The sequence below is a fragment of the Phyllobates terribilis genome, unplaced genomic scaffold (assembly GCF_046119375.1).
Source record: "Phyllobates terribilis strain yellow unplaced genomic scaffold, ASM4611937v1 Scaffold_4__5_contigs__length_816908805, whole genome shotgun sequence".
Taxonomy (NCBI): domain Eukaryota; kingdom Metazoa; phylum Chordata; class Amphibia; order Anura; family Dendrobatidae; genus Phyllobates; species Phyllobates terribilis.
Window position 1 is genome coordinate 783626898 of NW_027362764.1, and position 26759 is coordinate 783653656.

Here is a 26759-nt window from a genome sequence, read left to right on the forward strand (position 1 = left end):
GGCTTGTTCTGCCTATTATATGACGGATGTGATGAGCTGCTGCTGTCTCCTAAGGGGTTAACCCTGCTGATCAGCAATCACGTCTTGTTGTTGCGCCTTGCACGTATTCGCGAGCATCCTCCCCTCGGTGAGAAATGTCCCGCAGGCTCCCAGCAATGATCGGCTGCGGCCTCTATTCATTGTATGACTGATCTCATTCATCGTCATTGTGCAGCGTGTCTCTTGTTTTTCACATGGCATGTCCTGTGCGGCAGAGGTAGGAGGGCAGTGCGGACCTCCTGGCCACTCCAGACCCTCCCTTTAACCAACAGCCAATGAGCTAGTGCGCTCTCTGCAAACAAACAGGGGTCCAGATCAGGACCTGGGGCTGGACAGTGGGACCACTAGGACCCTTTTCCTGCTGGGATCGGATGCTGCCGGGCTGAGGTGTCGGGGACTTCCTATTCTGCGGCCTGCTTCCTGATGGTGGATCGGTAAGATCTGCACGTGTCTCGCTCTTTCATAGGGTTTATGAGACAGATGTTCTTTGTAATTGGACCCACGATTCCCCGTAAGTGACTTTTTTTTTTTTTTTTATCCGTGCAGATGGCGCAGAGCTGAATTTGTCATTTAACTCCTTGCTCGCGTACGGTGGGAACTGTTTAGGTAATAAAGCAGGTCTACCTGCAGTCCTATGTAAGCCACAGATATTATATGGTTTGGATTATTGACTAACCTGCAGTCCTACGCAAGGCCAGATACACATGACATGCACTGCTCTGCTACATCTGCAAGTTTTGGATTGCAGAATCCAAACTACATGTTCTCACATTTTTAATTGGTTCATAAGTGGGTAATATCCATAGGAAGTAAATCCCATGGCGCTTCCTCCCCTCTGAGTGATCTAGTAACCCTGCAATCTCATCTACCTGCTTAATAAGTCCACAGAAGTGAGTTGACTGCAATGATATGTGGACTGAGTGCAAGGTTGCTCTTTTCTGCTTTTCTTTAGCACCATTTCATCACAATTTGGCTGACATCCTTGCATTAGAGCAAGATTTTCTAACTCAGAGGACCAAAATAAAAACTTGGACAAAGTCGCAGTCCATCCAGTATGCAGAATAACGGGCCCCACGTAGCCCTCGGTGCAGAATAACGGGCCCCACGTAGCCCTCGGTGAAGAATAACGGGCCCCACGTAGCCCTCGGTGCAGAATAATGGGCCCCACGTAGGGGTGGTGGTTCTAGTGGTGGTTCTACTGTCGCAGGCAAATAAAACCACCCTATGGGCCAGATTTTGACATGTATGCTCTAACGGGATTCTCCGTGTTAAAGGGCCAGAAACAACAATTCACAATATCTGAAGTATATAAAGAATTGTGACTAAATGTGTTACATCCCCTTTTCTAAATCGTGATATGTAGCTGATCCGCTCGATAGGGATCCAACAGCCAAACTATTCCCCTCCACCTTCCACTTATCATTTTGCATGGTGTCCTATACAGTGCCTACAAGTAGTATTCAACCCCCTGCAGATTTAGCTGGTTTGATAAGATGCAAATAAGTTAGAGCCTTCAAACTGCAAACGAGAGTAGGTTTTATGAACCGAAGCATAAATCTTACAAACCAAAAAGTTATGTTGCTCAGTTGAATTGTATTAAATTTTAAACATAAAAGTGTGGGTCAATTATTATACAACCCCTATGTTTAATATTTTGTGGAATAACCCTTGTTTGCAATTACAGCTAATAATCTTCTTTTATAAGACCTGATCAGGCCGGCACAGGTCTGTGGCGTTATCTTGGCCCACTCCTCCATGCAGATCTTCTCCAAGTTATCTAGGTTCTTTGGGTGTCTCATGTGGACTTTATTCTTGAGCTCCTTCCACAAGTTTTCAATTGGGTTAAGGTCAGGAAACTGACCTGTCCACTCCAACACCTTGACTTTTTCCCTCTTGAACCAGGCCTTGGTTTTCTTGGCTGTGTGCTTTGGGTCGTTGTCTTGTTGGAAGATGAAATTACGACCCATCTTAAGATCCTTGATGGAGGAGCGGAGGTTCTTGGCCATCTTCCCATGGATGCGGACCAGATGGCCAGGCCCCTTGGCTGAGAAACAGCCCCACAGCATGATGCTGCCACCCCTATGCTTGACTGTAGGGATGGTATTCTTGGGGTCGTATGCAGTGCCATCCAGTCTCCAAACGTCACGTGTGTGGTTAGCACCAAAGATCTCGATCTTGGTCTCATCAGACCATAGAACCTTGAACCAGTCTGTCTCAGAGTCCTCCAAGTGATCATGAGCAAACTGTAGACGAGCCTTGACATGACGCTTTGATAGTAAAGGTACCTTGCGGGCTCGTCTGGAACGGAGACCATTGCGGTGGAGTGCGTTACTTATGGTATTGACTGAAACCAATGTCCCCACTGCCATGAGATCTTCCTGGAGCTCCTTCCTTGTTGTCCTTGAGTTAGCCTTGACTCTTCGGACAAGCCTGGCCTCGGCACGGGAGGACACTTTCAAAGGCTGTCCAGGCCGTGGAAGGCTAACAGTAGTTCCATAAGCCTTCCACTTACGGATGATGCTCCCAACAGTGGAGACAGGTAGGCGCAACTCCTTGGAAAGGGTTTTGTATCCCTTGCCAGCCTTGTGACCCTCCACGATCTTGTCTCTGATGGCCTTGGAATGCTCCTTTGTCTTTCCCATGTTGACCATGTCTGAGTGCTGTTCACAAATTTGGGGAGAGTCTTAAATAGTCAGAAAAGGCCTGAACTACTTCTTAATACTTTAGGGGGACCAAACAGAATTCTTGTGGTTTGAGGGGTTGAATAATAAATGACACTCTGAATTAACTTTTAACGTTTTAAAAAAAACAAAAAAAAAATTTGCTGCAGTGCATTTCCCACTTCCAGGCTGATCTACAGTACAAATGTCACAATGCCAAGTTAATTCCACATGTGTCAACCAGCTAAATCTGCAGGGGGTTGAATACTACTTGTAGGCACTGTAAATTGGTAGAGCTGTGGGCACCCTCTGCATTGGCTTATGGAGAGACGGTCCTAAGCAGGGGAGTTCCTGTAATGACATACACGTACCATATTAGGATATGTGGGCAGGAGTTAACACTCTAGGACAACCCCTGAGGATTATTTTTGTAGAACTTCATGTTTTTATCTTTTTTAATGGCTGCCTGGAGATCCGCACATCACACTGATTGGTTTCTTTTTTGTAGGACTGTGTTTTATAAGAGATGCGAATGCTCTAGGCCAATTGGCCAAACTGGACTCAATTATTCCCTAACTCCAGGGGATCAGTGTGCTACCTCCACGCATGGAAGACCACTTAATCCAACCTCAATCTGGAGAGCAGTTATGAGCCACTGTAAATGGCCTAAAAAATAAAATCCGGACATGTTGGGATTATATTGTGCATGTCACCATGCAAAACTGCAATGCACCCGATATAGGCCAATCTGGCTGCTTCCTTTATGGCTGTAGAATTGGTTCCGAACCAGCTTGTGACCTCGTAGACCATTGGTATTTGTGCATTGCTTTAGTTTTCCATTGACTGCACTTAGCCTTGTTTTATAGTCTATTTGCCCTACAGCATCTGTGCAAAATGATCACTGAGGGGTCTCTGCATTAGCCCCTTCCTTTGTTTAGTAGACCAGCAGCCAAACCAGTTAGTCCATGGACTCCATGGCTCTGGCCCTGTTCATCACCTTCCCTGTAGTAGTGGATGTCTTATGTCTCGCACTCCTTTTTACTAGTCCCTACAAAGTCCAGACAAATGTCTTGCCGTAAACCAATGACCCCAGAGTAGCGAGACTCTGAAGTATGGCATCTGGATTTCTTGCCGCCCGTATACTCGGTGATGTTGGTAATCGCCAAGTTATTAGCGACTGTTGAAACTCTCGTATACTCTACATGAATATTGTATGATCAGTGCATTAGAAGACGTGGACTACTAAAGTGCTTTTTATATACAGCGTTCACAAAGCGTTTTCCATGAACCAACAAAATCGTAGTCATCAAATGGTGCTCTGAGTGTTGTCCAAGATTTCCAGCGACAAATCCTTCCAAACGTGGTCCAAGTGGGAAAATGGGTTTGATACATCAGGGTTCCCCAACTCCAGTCCTCAAGGCCCACCAACAGGTCATGTTTTCAGGATTTCCTTAGTATTGCACAGGTGATAATTCCATCATCAGCACAGGCAATAGTTACATCACCTGTGCAATACTAAGGAAATCCTGAAAACATGACCTGTTGGTGGGCCTTGAGGACTGGAGTTGGGGAACCCTGTGATACATGACCCATTTCCATCTACAATTATCACTGAACTGATAGACCGACCAGAAGAAAATTAATAACCATCTACGTCTTTGCAAGCGTAATAAACTTGCAGGCCGAAAGCCTGAGGCTACATTACTGAGAGATGTAGACTTGTTCCGGTCTAGGGCTTTTTTTAACTCCAAATCACCATCTGTCAATTTTCATACGTGGCTCAAGCCAACCGCACTGCCATTGAGATTTGTCCTTGGGGCCTTGCTGGAGGACCACACCTTGAGGCTGCACTACTGAGACTTTATCTCTTACCCAAGCAAGATAATAGTCTTCACAGTTTCAGCGTCTACTTTGTACCTGGTTAAAAGATTTCAATTCTACATTTTTGTCATCACTAGCCGAATTCTCCTTCCCCCGAAAATAAAAAGGTTTGCAAATTTGTTCTCCTTCGAGAGTTCTGTTTGGATAGTATTAAAGAAAAATGCCCACCAACCGTACCATCAGGATTCATTGCCTCCCAAGGATGTGGGGGGGGGGGGGGGGGGTGAATTGTTCTGGGGCGAAGATGCTCCAAAGAGGATCGATTTGGCTTTTCCAGCTGACCACTTCATTGCTGGTGCTTCTGTGAATTATGAAGCCCTGGAGATGCTTCATTCTGGACGCCAGGTCATGGGTCCTCACCACTCTCTTGTGTGGTGTCTCAGACCCTTCTCCCATGTTAGTTGGCTTATTTAAAGTGTTCTTGATGTGAGTTTGGATCGCAGAATGGTCCCTGATCCAGAGTTGCGTTGTAGCGTGACCCACTCTCCAGTCTGACCCCCTAGATCCCCCTGTTGAGGTTATATGTACATTTCGGAACTTCCCATAGACGTATAGAACTTGTGACTTGTCCTCAGCGTGACTTCTTACCTCCGCTCACCAGCTAGGTCTTTAAGTTTCTACTGCATTTTTTTTTTTCTTATATAAAAAAAAAAAAAGAGCATTTTTGAAATATTTTTCCCTTTTTAGCTCTTTGTGCTGTAGACACAAACAGAAGCAAATGCTCTCTCTTCCTTGTCGTCCTTCTTCTGCTCGGACAATTTACTCTGATTTAGCGATTACATATTCGAGCCCCCTTTCCACGATGATTACAATTACCCATACTAATTCTCTACAGTCGGCGACCATGTCCACTGCTGGTTCTACCTTCCCTGGAGCCTAAGATTGGAACAACCAAAAGGCAAAGGGGGCACATTGCCAGTCTCGAAGGAGGAATAATTCAGAAGAGGATTCAAGGTTGCTCTGTCTCAACATTTTGCTTCTTGTAGTAATTGGATGTTCACTTGGGTCCTGTTGCCAACAGGAAATGGGGGGGCTTGTATATCTGCTCTTATAAGGAAAAATAATTATATTATGTTAATAAATCTATAATATAATATATTTCTCCCTCTGGGGTTCTAAAGATGGTCCATGGTCAGCAAGCAATTGGTCCAATGTTAAGCTTAAAGGGGTATTACTGTCTCAAAGATCTGATCCCAATATGTAGTTAGGTGTAATATCAAACACCTCCAATTAGAAATGTAGTATAGTTCTGATTTGCGATGTCTTTCCTTATGTGCAGGCATTGCAGGACCTTAGGTATCTATGTCTGTGACCGCTAGCAACTAGCTAACTGTCACTATATCTGTGGTTGTGACCATGGATACCTTAAGGTTCTGCAATTTCTGTACATTAGGAAAGAGACATGGCAAATCAGAAAAACTATACTACATTTCTAATTAGAGGAATTTGCTAATATTTATTAGTATTATTATATTGGGCTCAGATTTTGGAGATGGGAATACCCCTTTAATACACATAATATAATAAAAGCAGAATGAGCTTCATAGACCAATTAGACTAGATTACACTTTTTGGGTTATGCTAAGAGCATAGCGCCCATCGGAACTTGGCAAAAAAAAAACAACCCCAAAACTAATCAACAGCATAACTTCCACTCTCCGATATCCCGTTTTAGTTTGATGGTCAATGATCCAATAGGCAATAGAAGAAAAAAATAAGAAATGTAATGGGCAGTGCCAAAGTATTCCTAAAAGAGGGCTTCTTTATTATAGGTGCAAATTGATCAACGCATTTCAGAGACTAACTGTTGCCCATAGAAGTTACAAACACCAACCAATTGGTGTTTGTGAAAGACGAAGAGGACAGTTTGTCCATGAAATGCGTTGGACGAATTTCCCCTAGAATAAAGGAGCCCTCTTTTATGAATGTCTGTCTTGACTCTCTTTGGATCTGGGTCTGCCCGTCAAATTTTTCATCGTTGAATTGCTGATTGAATCAATGGTAAACATTTGGCTTTAGTCTACCTCCCATACACACTAGACTGTCAGCCACACCAGTCATGTCTGTCTAGGGGTTCGACTGATACTGTGTATGGAGGTGCCAGCCAACTGTTTGTCAGGTGAGATGTTGATCGGGCATGTCTGATTCCGGACTGCCGATCGCTTTATTCTGAGATAAGCCGTCGGCAGAGATTTCACATTTGCATTCAAGGGTCCAGTCTGGGAGAAATGGCTTGCTACTCTAATATTCAAGAACAAATGACTGAAAGCCACAGACCGACTGTGGGAAGTCAGTAAAATCCATCTGGCACATGTGACCTGTCCGTACAATGGAATGATCCTGAGCCTAAATACAACCAAGTGCGAGATCTGCTTACAGTATTTTTTTATATTTTTCCTATTTTTGCAAGGGTTTTCTCCAATGGGTAACTTATTACCCTTAGGTCCCAATCTACAGATTTTTCTAGACTGTATAGGCCAGTTAGACTCCTCCAGGCACTAGTTAATTTTATTTATTTATTTTTTCACTAGACCGACAATATACCAAAGTTAGACCCCAGCACCAAAGCAGTAGTCCTCCAGTGCACACTCCCATTGTAATACGATGGCACCCGGAGCCCCAGCTCTGTGCTGGACCGGGCAAATTTACTACCTGGCTTGCAGGAAGTGGTCTACGCTGTTCTGTATATGCCATGTCTAAGCGGCATGTTGTGGTCATCCCCTCTGACACTCCCTGTCATTCCAGTAAGAAATGCTCGCTCTGGGGTCCGTTGTCTCAGAATTGAATGACGCTTATTGCCTTGGGTGTCCAGCCTTCCTCTGACCATCACGGCTTCTGAATTGCCATGAATATAGATGTTTTTTTTTTTTTTTTTTTCCTTCTTAAAGGCTCCTTTCACCAGGATTCCTGATGATGGGTCTGATTCGGCATCATGTAAAAGATGCAAATTATTGACGGTGTATCGTAAACCATGACCTATAGTTAATGCCAAGATTAAAGGAAGACTCCAACAGTGGCCAAATGGGAGACCCCTCTTGTAGGCGACGAGCCTTGATCGGGCTTCAATCTTGTAGAATGGGGGAAGTGCAGACGCCTTCCTTATTTTTATTGTCCCATGATGCATCATTTATAGGCACATACGGCCATGTGACAACTGACACCTGCAGAGGAAGACTAGCATGACACAATGATACGGAGAGTTGTGGGCATGCTCCGTAACCTGCGCAGAGGCCATCATTGATTGTGAATGGGTTTCTCATATCATTTCTCTTTTTTATTTTTTGCATCTTGCCTGTGATGGCTGCGGAGAAGTGATCTCTATGGAAGTGTCTGTGGCCAGCGTGACGGCTGCAAATTCATTTCAGAATAATATATAATTTTTTTTTTTTTTTTTGAATAGTGAAATGGATTAAATTCTTAACACTTTTTTTTTTTTTTTTTTTTTTTTGCCATAAAAACTTGAAATCATTTGTCCTTTTTATGATAATCCATTTGTTTAACTGCACTTATACCATAACCGTGACTAACTGCGATTCCCCAATGTGTGCCGATTATCAGATTTACACTCATTACAAGGGATTGGGATAAGATGTCGATACCACAGCGAATTCCTATGACTGTTCCCTGCTGTCACCTGTCAAATCCATCAACCGGATAAGTTCCGCTATAAATGACAGCTGATGAGTTTTTTAAAAATAAATAAATTAATAAAATAAAATTCTAAGACTTTGTCCACATTGAGTTTATTTTTTTTTTTTTTTAACAGATCCTTTATAAAATCTTCCTCAAAAACCTTTTCATAAGACTTGGGAAAACTTTTCCTATTCTTTTTTTTGTGTGAAATCCACTTTGCTCTTCATGAGGATTTAAAGCGGATTGTGATTGGAACCTTTACCAAAAGGCACTGTCCAATCAAAAAGCTGCAAAGAACGTATCCGGGGGAGGGAAGGTGGGGGGAATTTTTTAAAACAATTCTTTTGGGGAAAAACTCCCCAAAGAAGCAGCGGTTTCTACTAAAAACAAACAAAAAAAACTCCAACGGTGTATACCCTAAACCTCTTTAGAAGACTTTCCTTCTGTTTTTTTTTTTTATTTTTTAAGCTCTGCCCCTTCCGCACGCAGCTAATATCAGTGACTCCAGATCAGCGGCTTTCTCTGTTGGAGACTGAGGTAGTCTGAAGCCTAGGCTATTGGTTTGTCCTCCATGCTTTACACTGTAGCTCTGCTTGTTTAGCGCACACACAGCTGTATCCATTCCGGCACCTTATCCTATCACTTCATACACAGTAGCGCACCTGCTGGACCACCGCTCCATTCATACTCCTCCTTGCCAGCAGTCAGACGCCCCTATACAATGGATAAGGGGGTTCATATTTGCGCCAGTCTCTTTAGAGCCTCGGTGCTGTGCGGGCAGGACGAGGTCAGAATTAAATGAGAATTCTGTCATTCGTTGAAAACAAACAGGGATTTTGACCAAAAGTGAAAAATTAACACACTAGGCCTCGCTTATCTGAATAGTTGCCTATAGCAACCAATTGGAGCTCTTCTTTCATTTTTTTTAAATGGCTCTGGTAAAATGAAAGCTGCTCTGTGATTGGTTGCAATGGGCAGCAACAGACAGATTAGAAAGATGGAGGCCTAGTCCTGTGACCGGACTCAAAAATCAGCAGTAATTTTACTACATACTGCAATGTTATAGTTTATAGTACAGTCACTAAACCTACTGGAGTAAAGGGGTGGGCTAAAAAATTATAGTAAAAATTACTAAAAAAAAGTGTTTAAATCGCCCTCTTTCCAAATTCAAGAAAAAACTTATTTGGTCTCGTCTGTAAATGTCCGAAGTATGAAAATTGAAAATGTAAAATTAATTAACATGTATAATAAACACCATAAATTTATACATTATTTAGTTTTATCGTTGAATATAAAATGACTGCGCCATTTAATTAACATTACTATCTGCCGCCTCTGTCCCTCTTGTAATGTTGACCCCCAGGCGACAGACTTTATCACCCCCTCCCCCCCCAGATGCCGGACATTTGAGATATTTAGCCGGGTCCCCATAACCTAAGAAGGCCTGATTCCCGCCGTATTTCCATGTGCTTACAGCTTGTAATTAAATCGGAGAGCTAAGCGGCTTTTAGAAGAAAATTTTGCTCTGTTAATGAGCTGAGCAGATTAAGAAACGTTCTGCATTTGTGCCCTGCTAATAAGCGGAATATTCTGCAGAAAGTGTATCGAGGCTCCGATCATACCGCCAGCCACGTGTGAGCGCTGACCTCCAGGGCCACATACAGGGATTAATCCCCCCCCCCCCCCAAAAAAAACACCCTTCAAAAGCATTAAGGCTTAAAGGAGTAATCGGTGAGGATTTGGCCCCCAGGAGCCCCTCAGCTGACCGTCAGGCTGTGCCCCTTCACTGTACACGACTCTCATCATGCTGGTACAGCAGATTGGGCCCCAGTGGTTGAGCCTCCACCTCCTCCAGTAAAATGGACAATATACACCATCTGAAAACTCATTCTATAGGCGCTGGAGATGCTCCTCTACTAAATGGCTTGGGGACCCTTATTAATTTAGTATTCCCCCTCTTTTTTTTTGGCTCTTTATTACTGCAGTCTAAGGAGACTGTAGCATCTTTACATTTAGGCGATCTCCTAAGAGCGGACGTGCTCTGGAGAGCCCTACATGTCCTCGTAGCACAAAGATGACCCTTTAAAGGGGTTGTAGAATGAAAAGTTTTCACCTTTCCACAGGATGGGTGATAACTTGCTGATCGGTGGAGGTCCCACCATTGGGATCCGCACAGATTGGGAGATCAGGGAATTTTAATCCCTGACAGAACTTTTATTTCCGTTAAGGTATGAAGCGTCGGGTTGGACGCCTGACCACCGATCCATTGGCAATGAATGCAGCCGCTTTAGTCGGTCATTCTCCGGTCTAATGGGGATAAAAGTTCCCTTATTCTGCCAATCGATGTAGGTCCCAACGGTGATCCTCAGACAATCTTTTTAAGTTATTTAGGTACTATAGAAGTTTTATTTTCTTTTTGTCTTTTTCAGTGTGTCAGACCGTTGTCCCTCAAAATTATCAGCTGATCCTGGGTAGTCTGAGAATCGGCCACTACAGGACTAAGCATCCTGTCCAGAAAACCTAGGATGCAAATTGCAGTTCTTCCAGGTCTCATGGATCTGTTCTTAATGATCAGTTTGGATATAAATTGAACTGGACGGGGGGGAATGACTCCTAGGAGAGGTGTGTTTTTTTTTTTTTTTTTTTTTTTTTTTTTTTTTATATATATTAGCTAGGAAACATTCCTTCAATAAGTCAGTTTCTCGTGGATGGTAAAATTTACACAAATGTGTGATTGTAGCCTAAGAGGGGCTGCCAGGAGATTAAAAAAAAAAATAGTATTTTTTTTTTTTTTAAAAGATCTCTTAACTGATTGGCAAGAAAGTAGTAGTATTTCCCCCCATCAATCCCACATTTGATACTTGTCATCTTCTCTACTTCCTGATCCCATCTCTGTACACTGAAAAAAGGCCACAAATGCCAGTTTGGCCAATCAAGGGCCTCCACAGTGGCCCACATCAGCCAGTAATAGGCCGAATGGGCATTTCCTATGTGTTGAGATGGGAGAAGTAGAGACCAGAAGGAATTGGGAAAACCATGGAACAGTAATGCATTTCTGTGCTGTTTTTGGTTCTCTTTTATACATTTCTATCCCCCTGAGAACCTTTTGGGATTTGCTTTTAAGGATCCAAGAATGATTGATTCATTGGTTCATGCCCAACATACTAGTACTGCAGGGACCTTTTATAGACTTGTAAGGTAACAAAGTTAACCACCTTTTTAGGGACCCAGCTAGCCTCGTAGTAATTGGACATTTTTCTTTCCTTTCTTTGGCCCCCCTCCCTAGAAAAAAAATTAATCAGTTGATCATCGCAGAGTCGTAGAATCGAGCTTTACTACGAACTATGAAAATTCAACCATAATTCAGACTGTTGAAGTTGAGCTGATCCTTGATCACCCTTTCTAATGCTTACTCGGTCCTCATTGATTGTCCCTTTCCTTGCTCGGCTCATTACCGATTCCCTGCAGCTCCAATTGTCTCAATTTCTGTTCCTGTTTTGACACGCGGGAAATGCCCACTCGTGATTGGCTGAACCAGGTAGTGAAGATCAGGGGATGGGGTAAGCATTAGAAAAGGTAATTGGGGAGGGTATTACACTTTATTTATTTATTTTTTTTAAATCTGAGCCATTTAAGATATTGGGTTTTTATTGCCTGGGCTACCCATTTAAACTTCTAGGGTTTCAGAATGATTGGTCCATGTCCAACAAAGTTATACTTCTGTAGGGAACTTTGCAGACTCTTTGACTGTTTAGTATCTGAATGAACATGGCTACCTCTTCTTCGGTTTGGAACTGAGACCACTGGAAACTAACTGTTCTTTGGAGACCACCTTAGGGCCACCTAAATTTTGGCTGCTAGGTCCATTTTATAATGACAATTTGGTGAATGAAAATATTCAGGATTGCTCAGTGGCTTCCTTTAAGGGAAGCATGTATGACACTTGGAGTACATTAGAATCTATCCTGAGACCCACATACTTGGCATTTTGGAGGATATGTAATATACCCTTTGTCCACCCACGCTTCACCGTTACAAAGATGGCTCATCCTATGTTCATTGGAGATCCTGGCCATGACATTTCTCCATAGTCTTGGTAGTGAATAGAGTTTTTTAATGTGCTGAAATGTCAAGTAACCTGAAGACGCTCACTGATAACTGCCCTCCATTCTAATGAAATGCCAAGAGCAGCCAATGTCATTCAAGGGCGAGCACTTAACCTTTGCGGCATTGTCTAGGGAAGACAGTAGGAGCATAGACCTGGTATAACAATGAATGGCCGAGACCGTCACGTGGATCGGTAAAATTGCCATTATAAAAGGTGGCACTAATAAGTAGCAGGTATTTTGGCTTCCAATCGGCCCCACTCCTCTCTCTCGGCATATGGAGGTGCAGTATAGCCATGGCATGGGTAAGCCGAATGTCTCGTCCCTCAGTTTAAATGCCAGTGGTTGGAAATGGCATTGGTGCCTCTTGTATCTTTAGAGCTGCTTGTTTTCCTGGCCACATAATGGACCATAAATGGTGGCCTTGATCCTGCAGAATGGAGGACATGTTATACTCCTGATAATCCAGGAGAGAGAACATTAATTATTTTAAGGGACATTTTTAAACTTGCAGATATGTCTCCTAGATTACACTCCAGATCTGCAGTGATTAGTCGGTAGACTTCAGAGCCTAAATGTATCCACGTCCCAACTTGTTCTGTGCCTCAAGTATCAGCTTTAGAGGTTGAGGTCTCTATTAGCAAGCTTATATGATTTCCAATGGCAATGTCTGAGTGCAGCTCTGAGGTATAATACAGGACCAGTAATGTATGTACACAGTGACTGCATCAGCAGAATAGTGAGTGCAGCTCTGGAGTATAATTCAGGATCAGTAGAGGGGAAGTATTTATTTAGCATGTGGTCTATGTACGGCACACTAGAAATCTGCTTATCCTCTATTTTACTTATGGAGACCTGACTTATACCATCATTGCCCTCAGTTTTTCCGATATTTATACCTATAACAATAGGGGTCATATAGAGTTTGTGCCCGTCCTGCATTACAGAAACTTTAAATCCACTTTCCAGGACCTTAAATATCTATGTAGTCATTTAAAATATGGAAATCGTGCCGTGTAACCAGAGCCTCAGGTCTGCGCTCCTGTGCATGCATTGTTTATGTAGCCGCACGAGTTTTGGCAAGAAGCAGCCGTCTAATATCATATAATCAATTCCCAGAGGAGCTCGGCGTATAAGACTGCTGTACTGTAAATTGCGCATGGTGGGGGAGGGGAGCGCCTCTTACACTGGGTGTAGCGCTAGGTAATAATCCACGTTGATATCTGTATTAGAAAGATGCACTGACCTGCAGGTCATCCTGTTGGGTTGGTGCAAATTTACACAAAGAATGTAGAGGGGAAAAAATCCAAATATAGAGCATGCAGCACACTTTCAGAACCTCTGCATCCTCAATGTGTTGGGAGGTTTTATTTTTCCTGCAGCTTTCACCCTTTGCAGCGCAATCTGCTGCTAATGCCCAATATTACTGATGTGCATATAGCAGAACATGGTACACGGCTCGTTATTCCCAAGCTGCAATTACGTGGGAGAACTCTGCCTGACTCAGGAACGCTATGTACCAGACATCTCAGCCCTCCAACCAACGCCGCCATTATCTGACACTACCTTCCTACATTGTTTAAATGTCAATCATTTAATGCCGCTCTCGAATCTGCTACAGTCACAACCGGAGCAGCTTTAACTGTTAACTTCACATATTGGGAGTAACCCTGTAAACTCTCTGATCACCTATCCATAATAAAATGAGGGACAGCCTTACTTGTATGGGTCTGCAGACATGGCTGTCAGTCACTCGTTAGCACCGCCCACTGGACTCCTACAGCCAGAATTTGAGAACTGGTCTTACAGAACAGTTATTTAAAGCACATTGGTCCCAAATACAAAATTTGTAATGGGTCTCTAAATATGGAGGCCTGGATATGTTGGGCTCCACTCCGGGACCAGAGTAAAGACACAGCCTTTGCACCCCTTAGCACCTAGCCCATGTCACAGTATGGCAGAATCCCTAAAAAAAACAGGACCATGTTGTGTGCGCATCTGATAGATGACCACTGCCAGGAAAGAGGGGCCAGACTGTGTCCAGAGTGACTCCATCGGCCTCTTAATGGTGAATGGATCTGTTCGGATTCCTTTTGGAACCCTGTTTTTTTGAGGATTCCGTCAGAATCCTCCTAATGTAAAACTGCGTGATGAACACTGGATGTGTGTAAACCTAGGCTTACAGTTTGAGCCTAAGGCCTCCTACTTCTCACAGCTCAGGATTTTAGTCATATCAAGCATATGGAAGCTTCAACAGCTGCACGCATCTAATCTTCTATTCTGGTAGTTTGTTACAATGTGTCAGTGCAAATAAAATGTGGAAGCCTGGAGCATAGCTTGCTAACCCCAGAATCTAATACATAACGCCGCTCTGCTGTAGCGCTACACAAGATCAGTGAGGAGAGGAGGGCGTGTTTTTTTTTTTTTTTCTCCCTGTATGTTGCTGCCTGCTTATGATTGGTCAGCCTCATGCAGGGGAAGAAGTACACGCCCCCAGTGACAAATCTCTAATGCCCAGTTGAATCATAGCATAAATTGTAATCTGAACTTTACAAGCTAATATTTCCACAATGGAGACAAATAAAAAAAACAAAAAAAAAACTGTTTTACTCCATCTGACCGCATCATGGAATAGTGGCTGCAGAGCTAACTTGCTCAAACTGGTGAAAGGTCTTCTTTAAAGTCAAGATCCCCGTTAGCAGAAACAACATCTTAATCCCATTTTTCAAGGCTTCAGACGGAGCCACTGAGAAGTGGAGAAGACTTGATGTGAACATAGCCTTACAGTTATGAGTCTGATCCTTCACACAGCTGAGGGTTTGCAACAGCTGTGGCAAGTGAGGGGTCCCATTTTGCTGTGATCCCCCTCCAGGCCGCACACTGCCATCCACCATATTCTGGTTTTGTGCAGGGACGCGGAGGGAAGTCATGTGGGTTGGCAGCTGTGATGGTCATATTAATAAACCGGACAATAGAGGAAGTCGTTTATTTCAGTGCTCTGGTTTCATGTGTTATAATGGTAACATCCTAATCTTCCTCTGACCTCCCATAATCATCAAGACTCCTGGAGAAGCGGAAGACATTATTCATGTTTTATAGATGACCCTGGTGTCTTCAGCGCTGCGTCTTCTTATCTATGGCTTACAATAAGTGTAATGCATACACTAATAATGTGTTAGCATTTTTAGGAATTTCAGTGGTTCTGCATCTTCATGAATTACAATGTGCTAATTATTCTTAAAGAGAAGCTCCTGGAGGAGGCAACCACATAGAAATGTTTTCTATAGGTTTTAAAGGAACCGCTACTTTCACTATTTGAAATTTGGGGTCAAATGCATTTAACATTGACAAGTCCAATGAGAGTTGGTATAATACTGCCCCTATGTACTATAATATTACTATAATAATGCTCCCTATGTACAAGAATATAACTACTATACTACTGCTCCTATGTACAAGAATATAACTACTATAATACTGCCCCTATGTACAAGAATATAACTACTATAATACTGCTCCTATGTACAAGAATATAACTACTATAATACTGCTCCTATGTACAAGAATATAACTACTATAATACTGCCCTCTATGTACAAGAATATAACTACTATACTACTGCCCCTATATACAAGAATATAACTACTATAATACTGCTCCTATGTACAAGAATATAACTACTATAATACTGCCCTCTATGTACAAGAATATAACTACTATAATACTGCCCTCTATGTACAAGAATATAACTACTATACTACTGCCCCTATATACAAGAATATAACTACTATAATACTGCTCCTATGTACAAGAATATAACTACTATAATACTGCCCTCTATGTACAAGAATATAACTACTATAATACTGCCCTCTATGTACAAGAATATAACTACTATAATACTGCCCTCTATGTACAAGAATATAACTACTATAATACTGCCTCCTATGTACAAGAATATAACTACTATAATACTGCCCCCTATGTACAGGGATAGCACTACTATAATACTGCTCCCTATGTACAAGAATATAACTACTATAATACTGCTCCTATGTACAAGAATATAACTACTATAATACTGCTCCTATGTACAAGAATATAACTACTATAATACTGCCCTCTATGTACAAGAATATAACTACTATAATACTGCCTCCTATGTACAAGAATATAACTACTATAATACTGCCCCCTATGTACAGGGATAGCACTACTATAATACTGCTCCCTATGTACAAGAATATAACTACTATAATACTGCCCTCTATGTACAAGAATATAACTACTATAATACTGCCCTCTATGTACAAGAATATAACTACTATAATACTGCCCTCTATGTACAAGAATATAACTACTATAATACTGCCCTCTATGTACAAGAATATAACTACTATAATACTGCCTCCTATGTACAAGAATATAACTACTATAATACTGCCTCCTATGTACAAGAATATAACTACTATAATACTGCCCCCTATGTACAAGAATATAACTACTATAATACTGCCCTCTATGTACAAGAATATAACTACTATAATACTGCCCCCTATGTACAGGGATAGCACTACTATAATACTGCTCCCTATGTACAAGAATATAACTACTATAATACTGCCCTCTATGTACAAGAATATAACTACTATAATACTGCCCTCTATGTACAAGAATATAACTACTATAATACTGCCCTCTATGTACAAGAATATAACTACTATAATACTGCCCTCTATGTACAAGAATATAACTACTATAATACTGCCCCCTATGTACAAGAATATAACTACTATAATACTGCCTCCTATGTACAAGAATATAACTACTATAATACTGCCCCCTATGTACAGGGATAGCACTACTATAATACTGCTCCCTATGTACAAGAATATAACTACTATAATACTGCTCCTATGTACAAGAATATAACTACTATAATACTGCCCTCTATGTACAAGAATATAACTACTATACTACTGCCCCTATATACAAGAATATAACTACTATAATACTGCTCCTATGTACAAGAATATAACTACTATAATACTGCCCTCTATGTACAAGAATATAACTACTATAATACTGCCCTCTATGTACAAGAATATAACTACTATAATACTGCCCTCTATGTACAAGAATATAACTACTATAATACTGCTCCTATGTACAAGAATATAACTACTATAATACTGCCCTCTATGTACAAGAATATAACTACTATACTACTGCCCCTATATACAAGAATATAACTACTATAATACTGCTCCTATGTACAAGAATATAACTACTATAATACTGCCCTCTATGTACAAGAATATAACTACTATAATACTGCTCCTATGTACAAGAATATAACTACTATAATACTGCCCCTATGTACAAGAATATAACTACTATAATACTGCTCCTATGTACAAGAATATAACTACTATAATACTGCCCTCTATGTACAAGAATATAACTACTATAATACTGCCTCCTATGTACAAGAATATAACTACTATAATACTGCCCCCTATGTACAGGGATAGCACTACTATAATACTGCTCCCTATGTACAAGAATATAACTACTATAATACTGCCCTCTATGTACAAGAATATAACTACTATAATACTGCCCTCTATGTACAAGAATATAACTACTATAATACTGCCCTCTATGTACAAGAATATAACTACTATAATACTGCCTCCTATGTACAAGAATATAACTACTATAATACTGCCTCCTATGTACAAGAATATAACTACTATAATACTGCCCCCTATGTACAAGAATATAACTACTATAATACTGCCCTCTATGTACAAGAATATAACTACTATAATACTGCCCTCTATGTACAAGAATATAACTACTATAATGCTGCCCTCTATGTACAAGAATATAACTACTATAATGCTGCCCTCTATGTACAAGAATATAACTACTATAATACTGCCCTCTATGTACAAGAATATAACTACTATAATACTGCCTCCTATGTACAAGAATATAACTACTATAATACTGCCTCCCATCTTGGTGTACCCAAGTCTTTGCACAGTTTTTTCCAGAATGTGGCTGGCTTTTCTGTAATGAATCTGTCAGCGCTGGGTCTCCTCTGAATACCAGACTTGACTTTCTCGCCCTTCCTACAATAACTGATAAAATAATTCTCCGCTTCCTGAACACACCGACTTAGGAAAGAACAAGGCGGGTAGAATTTTTAGACAGCAATGAGTCCCAGCGGAAAATGGTGTATAGCTTCTATTTTGAGAGATTTTCACTCCATACGTCAGAGCTTTGCGCTCAGGAAACTGGTAATGCTGCCCTCCACGCTCCTCCTTGCGATTCTGTAGACAATGGTGACGTCACCAGGATTGCTGTATATAATGGTGGCACATTCAGGCGTCGCTCACTCTGGAGGACCTGTCCTGCATTACACAGATACCTCATTGATATGAATGGACACTCTGCAAAGCTTCATCTCTCCTGTGGTGGCGCTGCAGGGAAATGTTAGTTACTCGGAGGGTTCTCCATAGATTACAAGTGATCGCTGGTGTTCTCCTTACTGTCGAGGGACCCGTCGACCAAGTAGGGATTCTCTAAAGAGAAAGATCCTTTTAACCTTTTCCTGTTTTTGGACTTGTATGATCAGCTTAATGATTCTGAAAACAATGCGCCACCAGACTAGTATACATCTAGAAACCCTGCAAGGATACACTTATAAAGGTGTGGAGCGTGTTACTAAACTTACTAATATGAGCAAAGCATAGAAGGGGTCTGGCTTAGCGAGAGAAATGAACAGTCTCAGACAGCCCCCTTAACTCAGTTTGCTGCTTCTAGTTTCCTGTTTTTGCATCTGACAAATGACTCCTGGCTGAACTACCCGTAAGTTATACACGAATGAGAATTATAAAGTAATCTAGTAGTATAGATTGCTGATATCATTCAGTCACTCTGGTGCCCTGATCGTCAGGTTGCCATGCTGGTCATAGGTCCTGATAGTCCCTTCTGGTCCTGTGCCTTATACAGGACAGCATTTCTTAAGTTGATACAGGACCAGAGCGATGTGTGAAGAAAGCATGCATGCACATACATACAGAGGCATGCATTTCACAGGCACATACATATATTATATATAATTTATTTATATTCTATTTACCAGCCACCTCTTCAGTTCTTCTCAACTCCTGCACAGTACAGGACCTGTAGTGACATCAGTCACATGATCGTGATGTCACCAAAGGTCCTGAAGTCCTGCAGAGTACAAAAGCTGAAAATCCCCCTAACCATTAATGAGCGTGGATCGCAATTATGGAAATCCCTGAAATGGCGGGGGATTGTCTTAAGTTCTGATGCTTCGGTCACTTGCCTGGCAGCGCGAATGTCTGACATGTTCGTGGACTCTGAGCTCTGGAGGTGAGCCCCACATAAATGAGTTGGCAACCACATGTGACGTAATAGATAACGTTAGTACTAACACATGAAATCCAATGTTTGGTTTTAAACTGGCGCTCACCCCCAGCAGAGTCAAGTCTTACAGCGAAGGACATTGGCGCATGCCAGGCAGTGACCGCACGGGAAACACCCCACTGTGGGTGTGAAAAAAGCCAAAAAAGTATTATTGACTGGAACATAATGGCTCCTAACAAGAAGATCACTAAGATTGCGTGAACTCCTTGGTGTCATAGACGGTTTGTCTCCTAGTAGTGGATACAGCGAAGGTTCCATACTGAGAATGGACCAATGTTTCATTAGAATTGATCTCATTGTGTTCCACTCTTTGTATGTGGAGATGAACCCAATCTTATTGTCACCCATGTCCTCTCGCCCACGTGGGTACAAGAGTTGTGATCTCTAAGTTCTTTTTGCCCTAGTGTATCCTCTTTTGATAGCCCGCCAGCTATAACCCCACTGTATGAAACGGGTCCGAAGATCCCTAGCCTGTGTCTCAAACCGTTGGCTAGAGGAACAAATCCGCCTGACCCGGAGAAACTGTCCGACCGGGACGGCCCTAATGGTAGCGGGCTCATGGGCAGACGAGGCATGGATCTATGCGTTGACTGCAGTTGTCTTTCTGAAGACGTCAGTCTGGACGGCCGACGCTGAGTCCACCTCCAGACTGACGTCCAAGAAGTCAATCCTGGTGGTATCACATTTGTAAGTGAAGCGAATATTTTTATCATTACAGTACAGGACCTTTGGTGACATCAGTCACATGATCGTGATGTCACCAAAGGTCCTGCAGAGTACAAAACCTGTGGTCACATGACTTCGATGTTACCAAGGGTCCTTTAAGCAGTTTCTTTATCTTAAATTTGATTCATAATGGCTCTCTATTATCAATCTCCTTTTTGCTGGGGGCCCTGGGCAATTGCCCTGCTTTCCGTTCCCTAACACTTACCCTGGTTGTAGTAATATATAGTTCATTTACCCAGGCACCTTGATCATCAGGTTGTGGGTCCCGTCAGTTTTTGTTCTGGTCCTGTGTTGGCACGTGAAGGGGGCTGGCTGACCGCTTATTATAATAGAAAGGAAAGGGTGGTTGACTTTAGCTAGGTGTAGGACATTAGACCTGAGACACTTATTTTCTTTTCCCTATGTTTATGGTGTGACGGAGAGGGATTTCTACCGTCTGCCACTTTCTATACCAAGGTCCCAAACAAATTGTATTTCTATGACTTTGGATTTTTAACTGCATCCCACAAAGGCCGGTCTGATTTACCCCGCAGCTTCCCATCAAATGTTTTATTTTTTTTATGTCATCGTAGATTGTAAATGATTATTTCTGCATTTTCTCCGATACGATCATAGATTGTTTTCATTTTTATGAAATTCACTAGTTCCGCGTTTCTTCCGCCAACAGCCCGGGGCGTCCCATCGGGACAACGCCCTCTCGCCCCTTTACCCGCTGACACGTTGTGTTTTTTGTCTTTTTTTCAGATTAATCAGCCACTCGATGGGGATTAACAGTGCATCACCTATGTGTGTCGCCTTCCCAGCCTGCAAGCACCAGACCAAGAGTTTTACCACTTCTTCTATAGAAATTATGAAACTGGTATTAACTGAATGGCAATTATGGATTTTTAACTCTAATTCACAGTAAAGCCATTAAGCCATATGATTGAATTAGCACCAAATAGCGTTCTCTCCTGCGCACCCTCCCGAAGCTGCGGAGACACCTACACAGCGGAGCCTAAAGTATTAACGCGTGGAGAGCAGAGCGCACAAGAAGTCTTTATTTATCTTTGCAGATATATAGTATTAATATTTATATAGAAGCTCTAAGAATATAGGTATATTATATAAATATATATTTTTGTGGTGATGAAGATGGCACCCCAAAATGCCGACTCGGATACTATGCAAGTCCAGGACCTTCCCTTGGCCAAGCTGAAGACAGGCGAGCCCAAGGAGAACGAGAGCCGGGATGAGACAATCAGCGAGGGCTCTATAGACCGCATCCCGGTGCGCCTCTGGGTGATGCACGGCGCCGTTATGTTTGGTAGAGAGTTCTGCTACGCCATGGAGACTGCCCTGGTGACCCCGGTTCTGTTGCAGATTGGTAAGTGTGTGTTTGTTTCCTTGTGGACTTTTATTTAGAAATTAAATGGGGGGGGGGGGGGGAATGTTGGTCGTGTGGATTGAATAATCCTGATTTTATTTTAAGGTTCTCGTGAATATTTTATGGTTAATAAAGAGCACCAGTAACTTGCTATAAACCTGTAATGTTTTTATCTGGTGTTAACGCCTCTCTTCTCCTGAATCCGGCTTTGTTTTTCTTTTGTTCCTACACCTCTCCATTCCTGAGATACGGCCTGATCTTTCCAGGGTGAAGAGCTAGTCTTTTTAGTCAAGTGGGATGATCCACAACTATTTTGTGGGTGTTTCTTTAAATGACCATGCCCTCTTGGCTAAAAAGACTAAATTTGTGTAGAGGGAAGACTAGGCCATATCTCAGGAATGGAAAGGAGCAGGAACAAAAGGAAAACCTCTCCAGATTCAGGAGAACAGCAGCGTTTATACCAGGGGTGGAAATACATATTTATGTCAAGTGCCACGTCCTCTATAAAGGGAATGTCCAGTATAGAAAACCGGTTTCTGTACACGCCTATCTGAGGGGGCTCTCTGTTCAGGATCCTCATCTTTTTGGCCAGAATGTAATGGTTGTAACAAGTGTCTTTTGGGGTCTCATCAGTTGGCATTGAGGTTGGATGGGGGCCAAGTTGTTATGCATCTCATAGATGGATGGATGATAACTTTAAAGGGAAAGTGTAATCCCAAAATACCCTGTTTTCAATCAGCGTTGTTAAATATATATTTTTTGTACAGTATATAGAGGTGTTATCAGTCATTGTACAGGAGGAGGTGAGCTGTGACATAACATAAGATCCACCATTCTCAATAGGTTATCAGTCACTGTAATTCTTGTCTAATGTGTGGGATTCCCCCCCCCCCCCAGTATAGAGGAAAAATATTTCAATTGTTAAAAAAAAAAAAAAAAATCCTTCTCCATAAAGACCTAACTTAAACGCTAATTCTCTGATTCCCTTTAAATGCTGGGAATCCTTCTGTATCTGTTCCCTTTAATGATTTCTTGGGGAAGGAGCTTGCCCAGCACTCCTTGCCTGCCCCCTTCTCCCTGAGCGGTGATAGTCTGTGCTGGCACCACATTATTTTATCACCATCAATAACTCAGGTTATCTGCTCTGTCAAGGCCAAAAAGCCTCTCCTGCTGAATAGGTGATCTGTTATTACTATATATCCCTCCTGGCAGCGCTCCATTTAATAAGTTAATAAGTTGCTTTCATTATCCGGTGTGGAAAATGCTGGAAGGAAATTCGTCAGTTTAGAAGAGCCAAGAGGGAGACCTGATACCCTGTGTACTGGCATCCGAGCCCTGAATGTGATACCCGCTGGTGCTCATTACATGGGGGCGTGCGGGGGGTGGTGTGTGCGCCAGTCACTGCGGCCTCACTCCCCTGGTATACCAACTGCTGGGACTTTAGTAATGTATGTACACAGTGACTGCAGCAGCAGAATAGTGAGTGCAGCTCTGGAGTATAATACAGGAGGTAACTCAGGATCAGTACAGGATCAGTAATGTAATATATGTACACAGTGACTGCACCAGCAGAATAGTGAGTGCAGCTCTGGAGTATAATACAGGATGTAACTCAGGATCAGTAATGTAATGTATGTACACAGTGACTGCACCAGCAGAATAGTGAGTGCAGCTCTGGAGTATAATACAGGAGGTAACTCAGGATCAGTACAGGATCAGTAATGTAATGTATGTACACAGTGACTGCACCCGCAGAATAGTGAGTGCAGCTCTGGAGGATAATACAGGATGTAACTCAGGATCAGTAATGTATGTACACAGTGACTCCACCAGCAGAATAGTGAGTGCAGCTCTGGAGTGTAATAGATGATTACAGGTGGAGTTCCTGTTTGCTGTCATGCAGTTGCACTATGGTGGACCTTTGTCCTGTCCTTCGCTATGACTTGTGCTCGCTGATGGCGCCGGTCACCAGTGATCGGATACTGGGCCTGTTGTGATCACGTTCAGTGTTGCAATGTCAGATTTGTGTCATCCAGAAGACAATGAGTCACGATCGCGTTCTCCGAGCCTTGGAATTTTCCGCTGTCGCACATTCTCTTATCAGGTGCCTGGAGATTCTTTCATCTAGAGCACTTTTCCCCTCCCCCATGACAGCACACCTTGAGAGAGAGGATCCGCCCCACCAAGGACAGGAAACCGTCTGAAATAAAAGGGCGGTACCTCTCCCTCGCTTCAGTTGGTTTCCTGTCCTTGATGGGGAACCTGTCTGGAAGAAAGAAGACTTACCTGGGGCTGTCCCGGTGTGGAAGAGCGGGCACTGGCCTGTGCACCGGGTTCAGTATCCCAGACGCGCCGTCCGCAGCTTCCCCTGGGGTCTCTGCGCCGAGCGGGGCGCACGCGGTGAGGCAGGCTCTGTCCTCCCGGAGACCGCGGCGCCGTCCTCCCCCTGCAGTGTGGAACGCTTCCGGGTGTGACGCGCCTGACGTCACAGCGCAGGGCACGCTGGGAGCGGCGCGCTGGGTGACGTCAGGAGGCGGCGCCGATCCAAGATGGCGGCGCCCATCGGAGCGTCCCAGGCCGGTTTTTTATTTTTATTTATTTTTTTTTTTTTTCTCAACGGAGCTCCGGCCTGAGGAAGGGGGAGGGCCCACAGACCGGAGGAGGCTGGATGGCCCTATATTTAAGGGGGGGGGAGCTATCCTGGAAGCGTGGTGCGCTTCTGAGACATGGCTGATCCAGATAGCCAGGAGCAGCAGCAGCTTACCCCCCCCCCCCACCTCAGCAACAGAAAAAGCAGAGGGATGCATCGTATACAGACAGCCGCTCGAGTAATCGTAGTGGCAGCCGCAGGAGTAAGGCTTCGAGTGCCTCGGGACCATCCAGAATGGAATCATCGGTTCTGCGACAGCCTCCGAATCCGGTACCCGTTTGTGACCTCCGAGGGTGAGTGAGCTTCGTGAATATCACTGGTTAATAACGGGAAGTCTCTTATGTGCTTCCTTTTTTTAGGAGCCTAAGAAGAGTAGTGCCAAGCAAAAGCATAGAATGTGTGCCCTTTGCCAAGCTTCTCTCTCAGTAGAGTGGCAGAAACCACTTTGCCAGGGCTGTGTGACCAAAACCATAGCTGAGAATTCCCGGGATTTTGCTGCAGATTTAAAGTCCATAGTACATGCAGAAGTTCAGGGGTCCCTGAAAGGGTTCCTTAGAGGGAAGAAAAGGCCCCGTAGAGAGGTTTCCCCCGTCTCTGATTCCTCCCAGTCCGAGGAGCAGTGGGATTCATCGTCCTCTTCCTCATCGGGGGGCGGTAGACCCTGCTTCCCCATTGAGAATACAGACAGACTGGTTAGGGGCGCCACACGTGGGAGGCGGCGGCAGGTGGCCTAAAACCAGCGGTGGCTAGCACCTGTGTGGCGAGGTCCTTGATGGTGTGGCTCCAACAGCTGGAAGACCAGCTTAAAGATAAAAAGGTCTCCAGACAGGCAATACTTGCAGAGCTACCTCTAATACAAACAGCATCGGCCTTCCTGGCCGACTCTTCAGCTGACTCGGTCAGACTGTCAGCTAGGGCAGCGGGACTATCCAATGCAGCCAGGCGGGCCTTGTGGCTCAAAGGTTGCCCAGGCGACCTACCTTCGAAACCGAAACTGTGCTCCCTCCCATGTGATGGTAGACTCCTGTTTGGCCAAAAGTTAGAAGACCTGTTGGAAAAAGCAGGCGATAAAACCAAAGGGTTCCCGGGATTTTCGGGGGAACCAAGAAGATTTAGTTTTCGGAGGAGAAAATTTAACCGGGGTCGTCCTCCGGGAGACAAAAAGAAATGGGAAGCCAAGTCCAAAAAAGAATCGGGCTACATGTTTGGAGGACCATCCTCGAGTTCGAAGAGATCCTCCCAATGACGCCAGGCTGGAAGTGGGTGGAAGGCTTTCCCACTTTCTTCCAGCTTGGGATGCGATAACAGCAAACCCCTGGATTCTGAAAATTATCAGTGGGGGCCTGAAGATCCGGTTCAGCCAGACCCCCTGGCGGACCTTTGTGGTTACCCCCCTACGAAAGGTCCAGGAAGAACAATTAGCCCTGGAAACAGAAGTGTTAGAGTTAGTAGGAAAAGCAGGTCCTTCTCGAAGTACCAGCAACACAGAGAGGGAGGGGGTTCTATTCCCCACTATTCATGATAAAAAAAACAAACTGGTCCTTAAGGACCATCATCAACCTCAGGAGTCTGAACCAAGTAGTAGAAAACCAGACTTTCAAGATGGAGTCAGTAAGCTCGGCAGTGAAGCTCTTACATCGCAACTGCTTTATGGCTGTAATAGACTTGAAGGACGCATATTATCACGTCCCAATCCATCCGGAGTATCCGAAGTATCTGAGAGTAGCCCTGTTTATTCAGGGGAAGCTGAGGCGTTTTCAGTTTGCTGCCCTACCCTTTGACCTCTCCATTGCCCCGAGAATATTTACGAAACTAATAGCAGAAGTGACAGCCTTCCTACGGATCAAGAATGTAGTGATCGTGCCATATTTAGACGACTTCTTGATAATAGGGAAAACAGAAGCCCACTGCTCCAGTCAGCTCCTAGTGGTCACGGAAGTGTTGCATCAGCTGGGGTGGTTAGTAAATTTCCAAAAATCAAGACTAACCCCCTCCAGGACTCAGACCTTTCTGGGTCTAATCCTAGACTCTCGTCGCCAAACCTGCTTCCTCCCAGAGGACAAAATCTGCAGGTTGATTGCCTCTCTCAGAGACATCTCTGGAGCTTGAATGGCCTTCGAGACTAATGCAATGTCCCTCCTGGGTTCTATGACGGCCTGTCTCCCAGCAGTAATGTGGGCCCAGGGGCATATGAGGCGGCTTCAGTGGGAGGTCCTGTCAGCACAGACGTCCTG

The 26759-nt window shown here is 43.4% G+C and overlaps 1 protein-coding gene across 1 annotated transcript in view; it reads left to right on the forward strand.

Moving 5' to 3' along the window:
* The window catches only part of SLC45A4 (solute carrier family 45 member 4), a 108516-nt gene that overhangs the window by 23865 nt on the left and 57892 nt on the right, over window positions 1-26759 (forward strand). The window contains exon 2 of the mRNA XM_073679938.1: window positions 21254-21875. Coding sequence (XP_073536039.1) covers window positions 21638-21875 — 238 coding nt within the window. The 5' untranslated portion in view covers window positions 21254-21637. The remainder of the gene's footprint in view (window positions 1-21253; window positions 21876-26759) is intronic.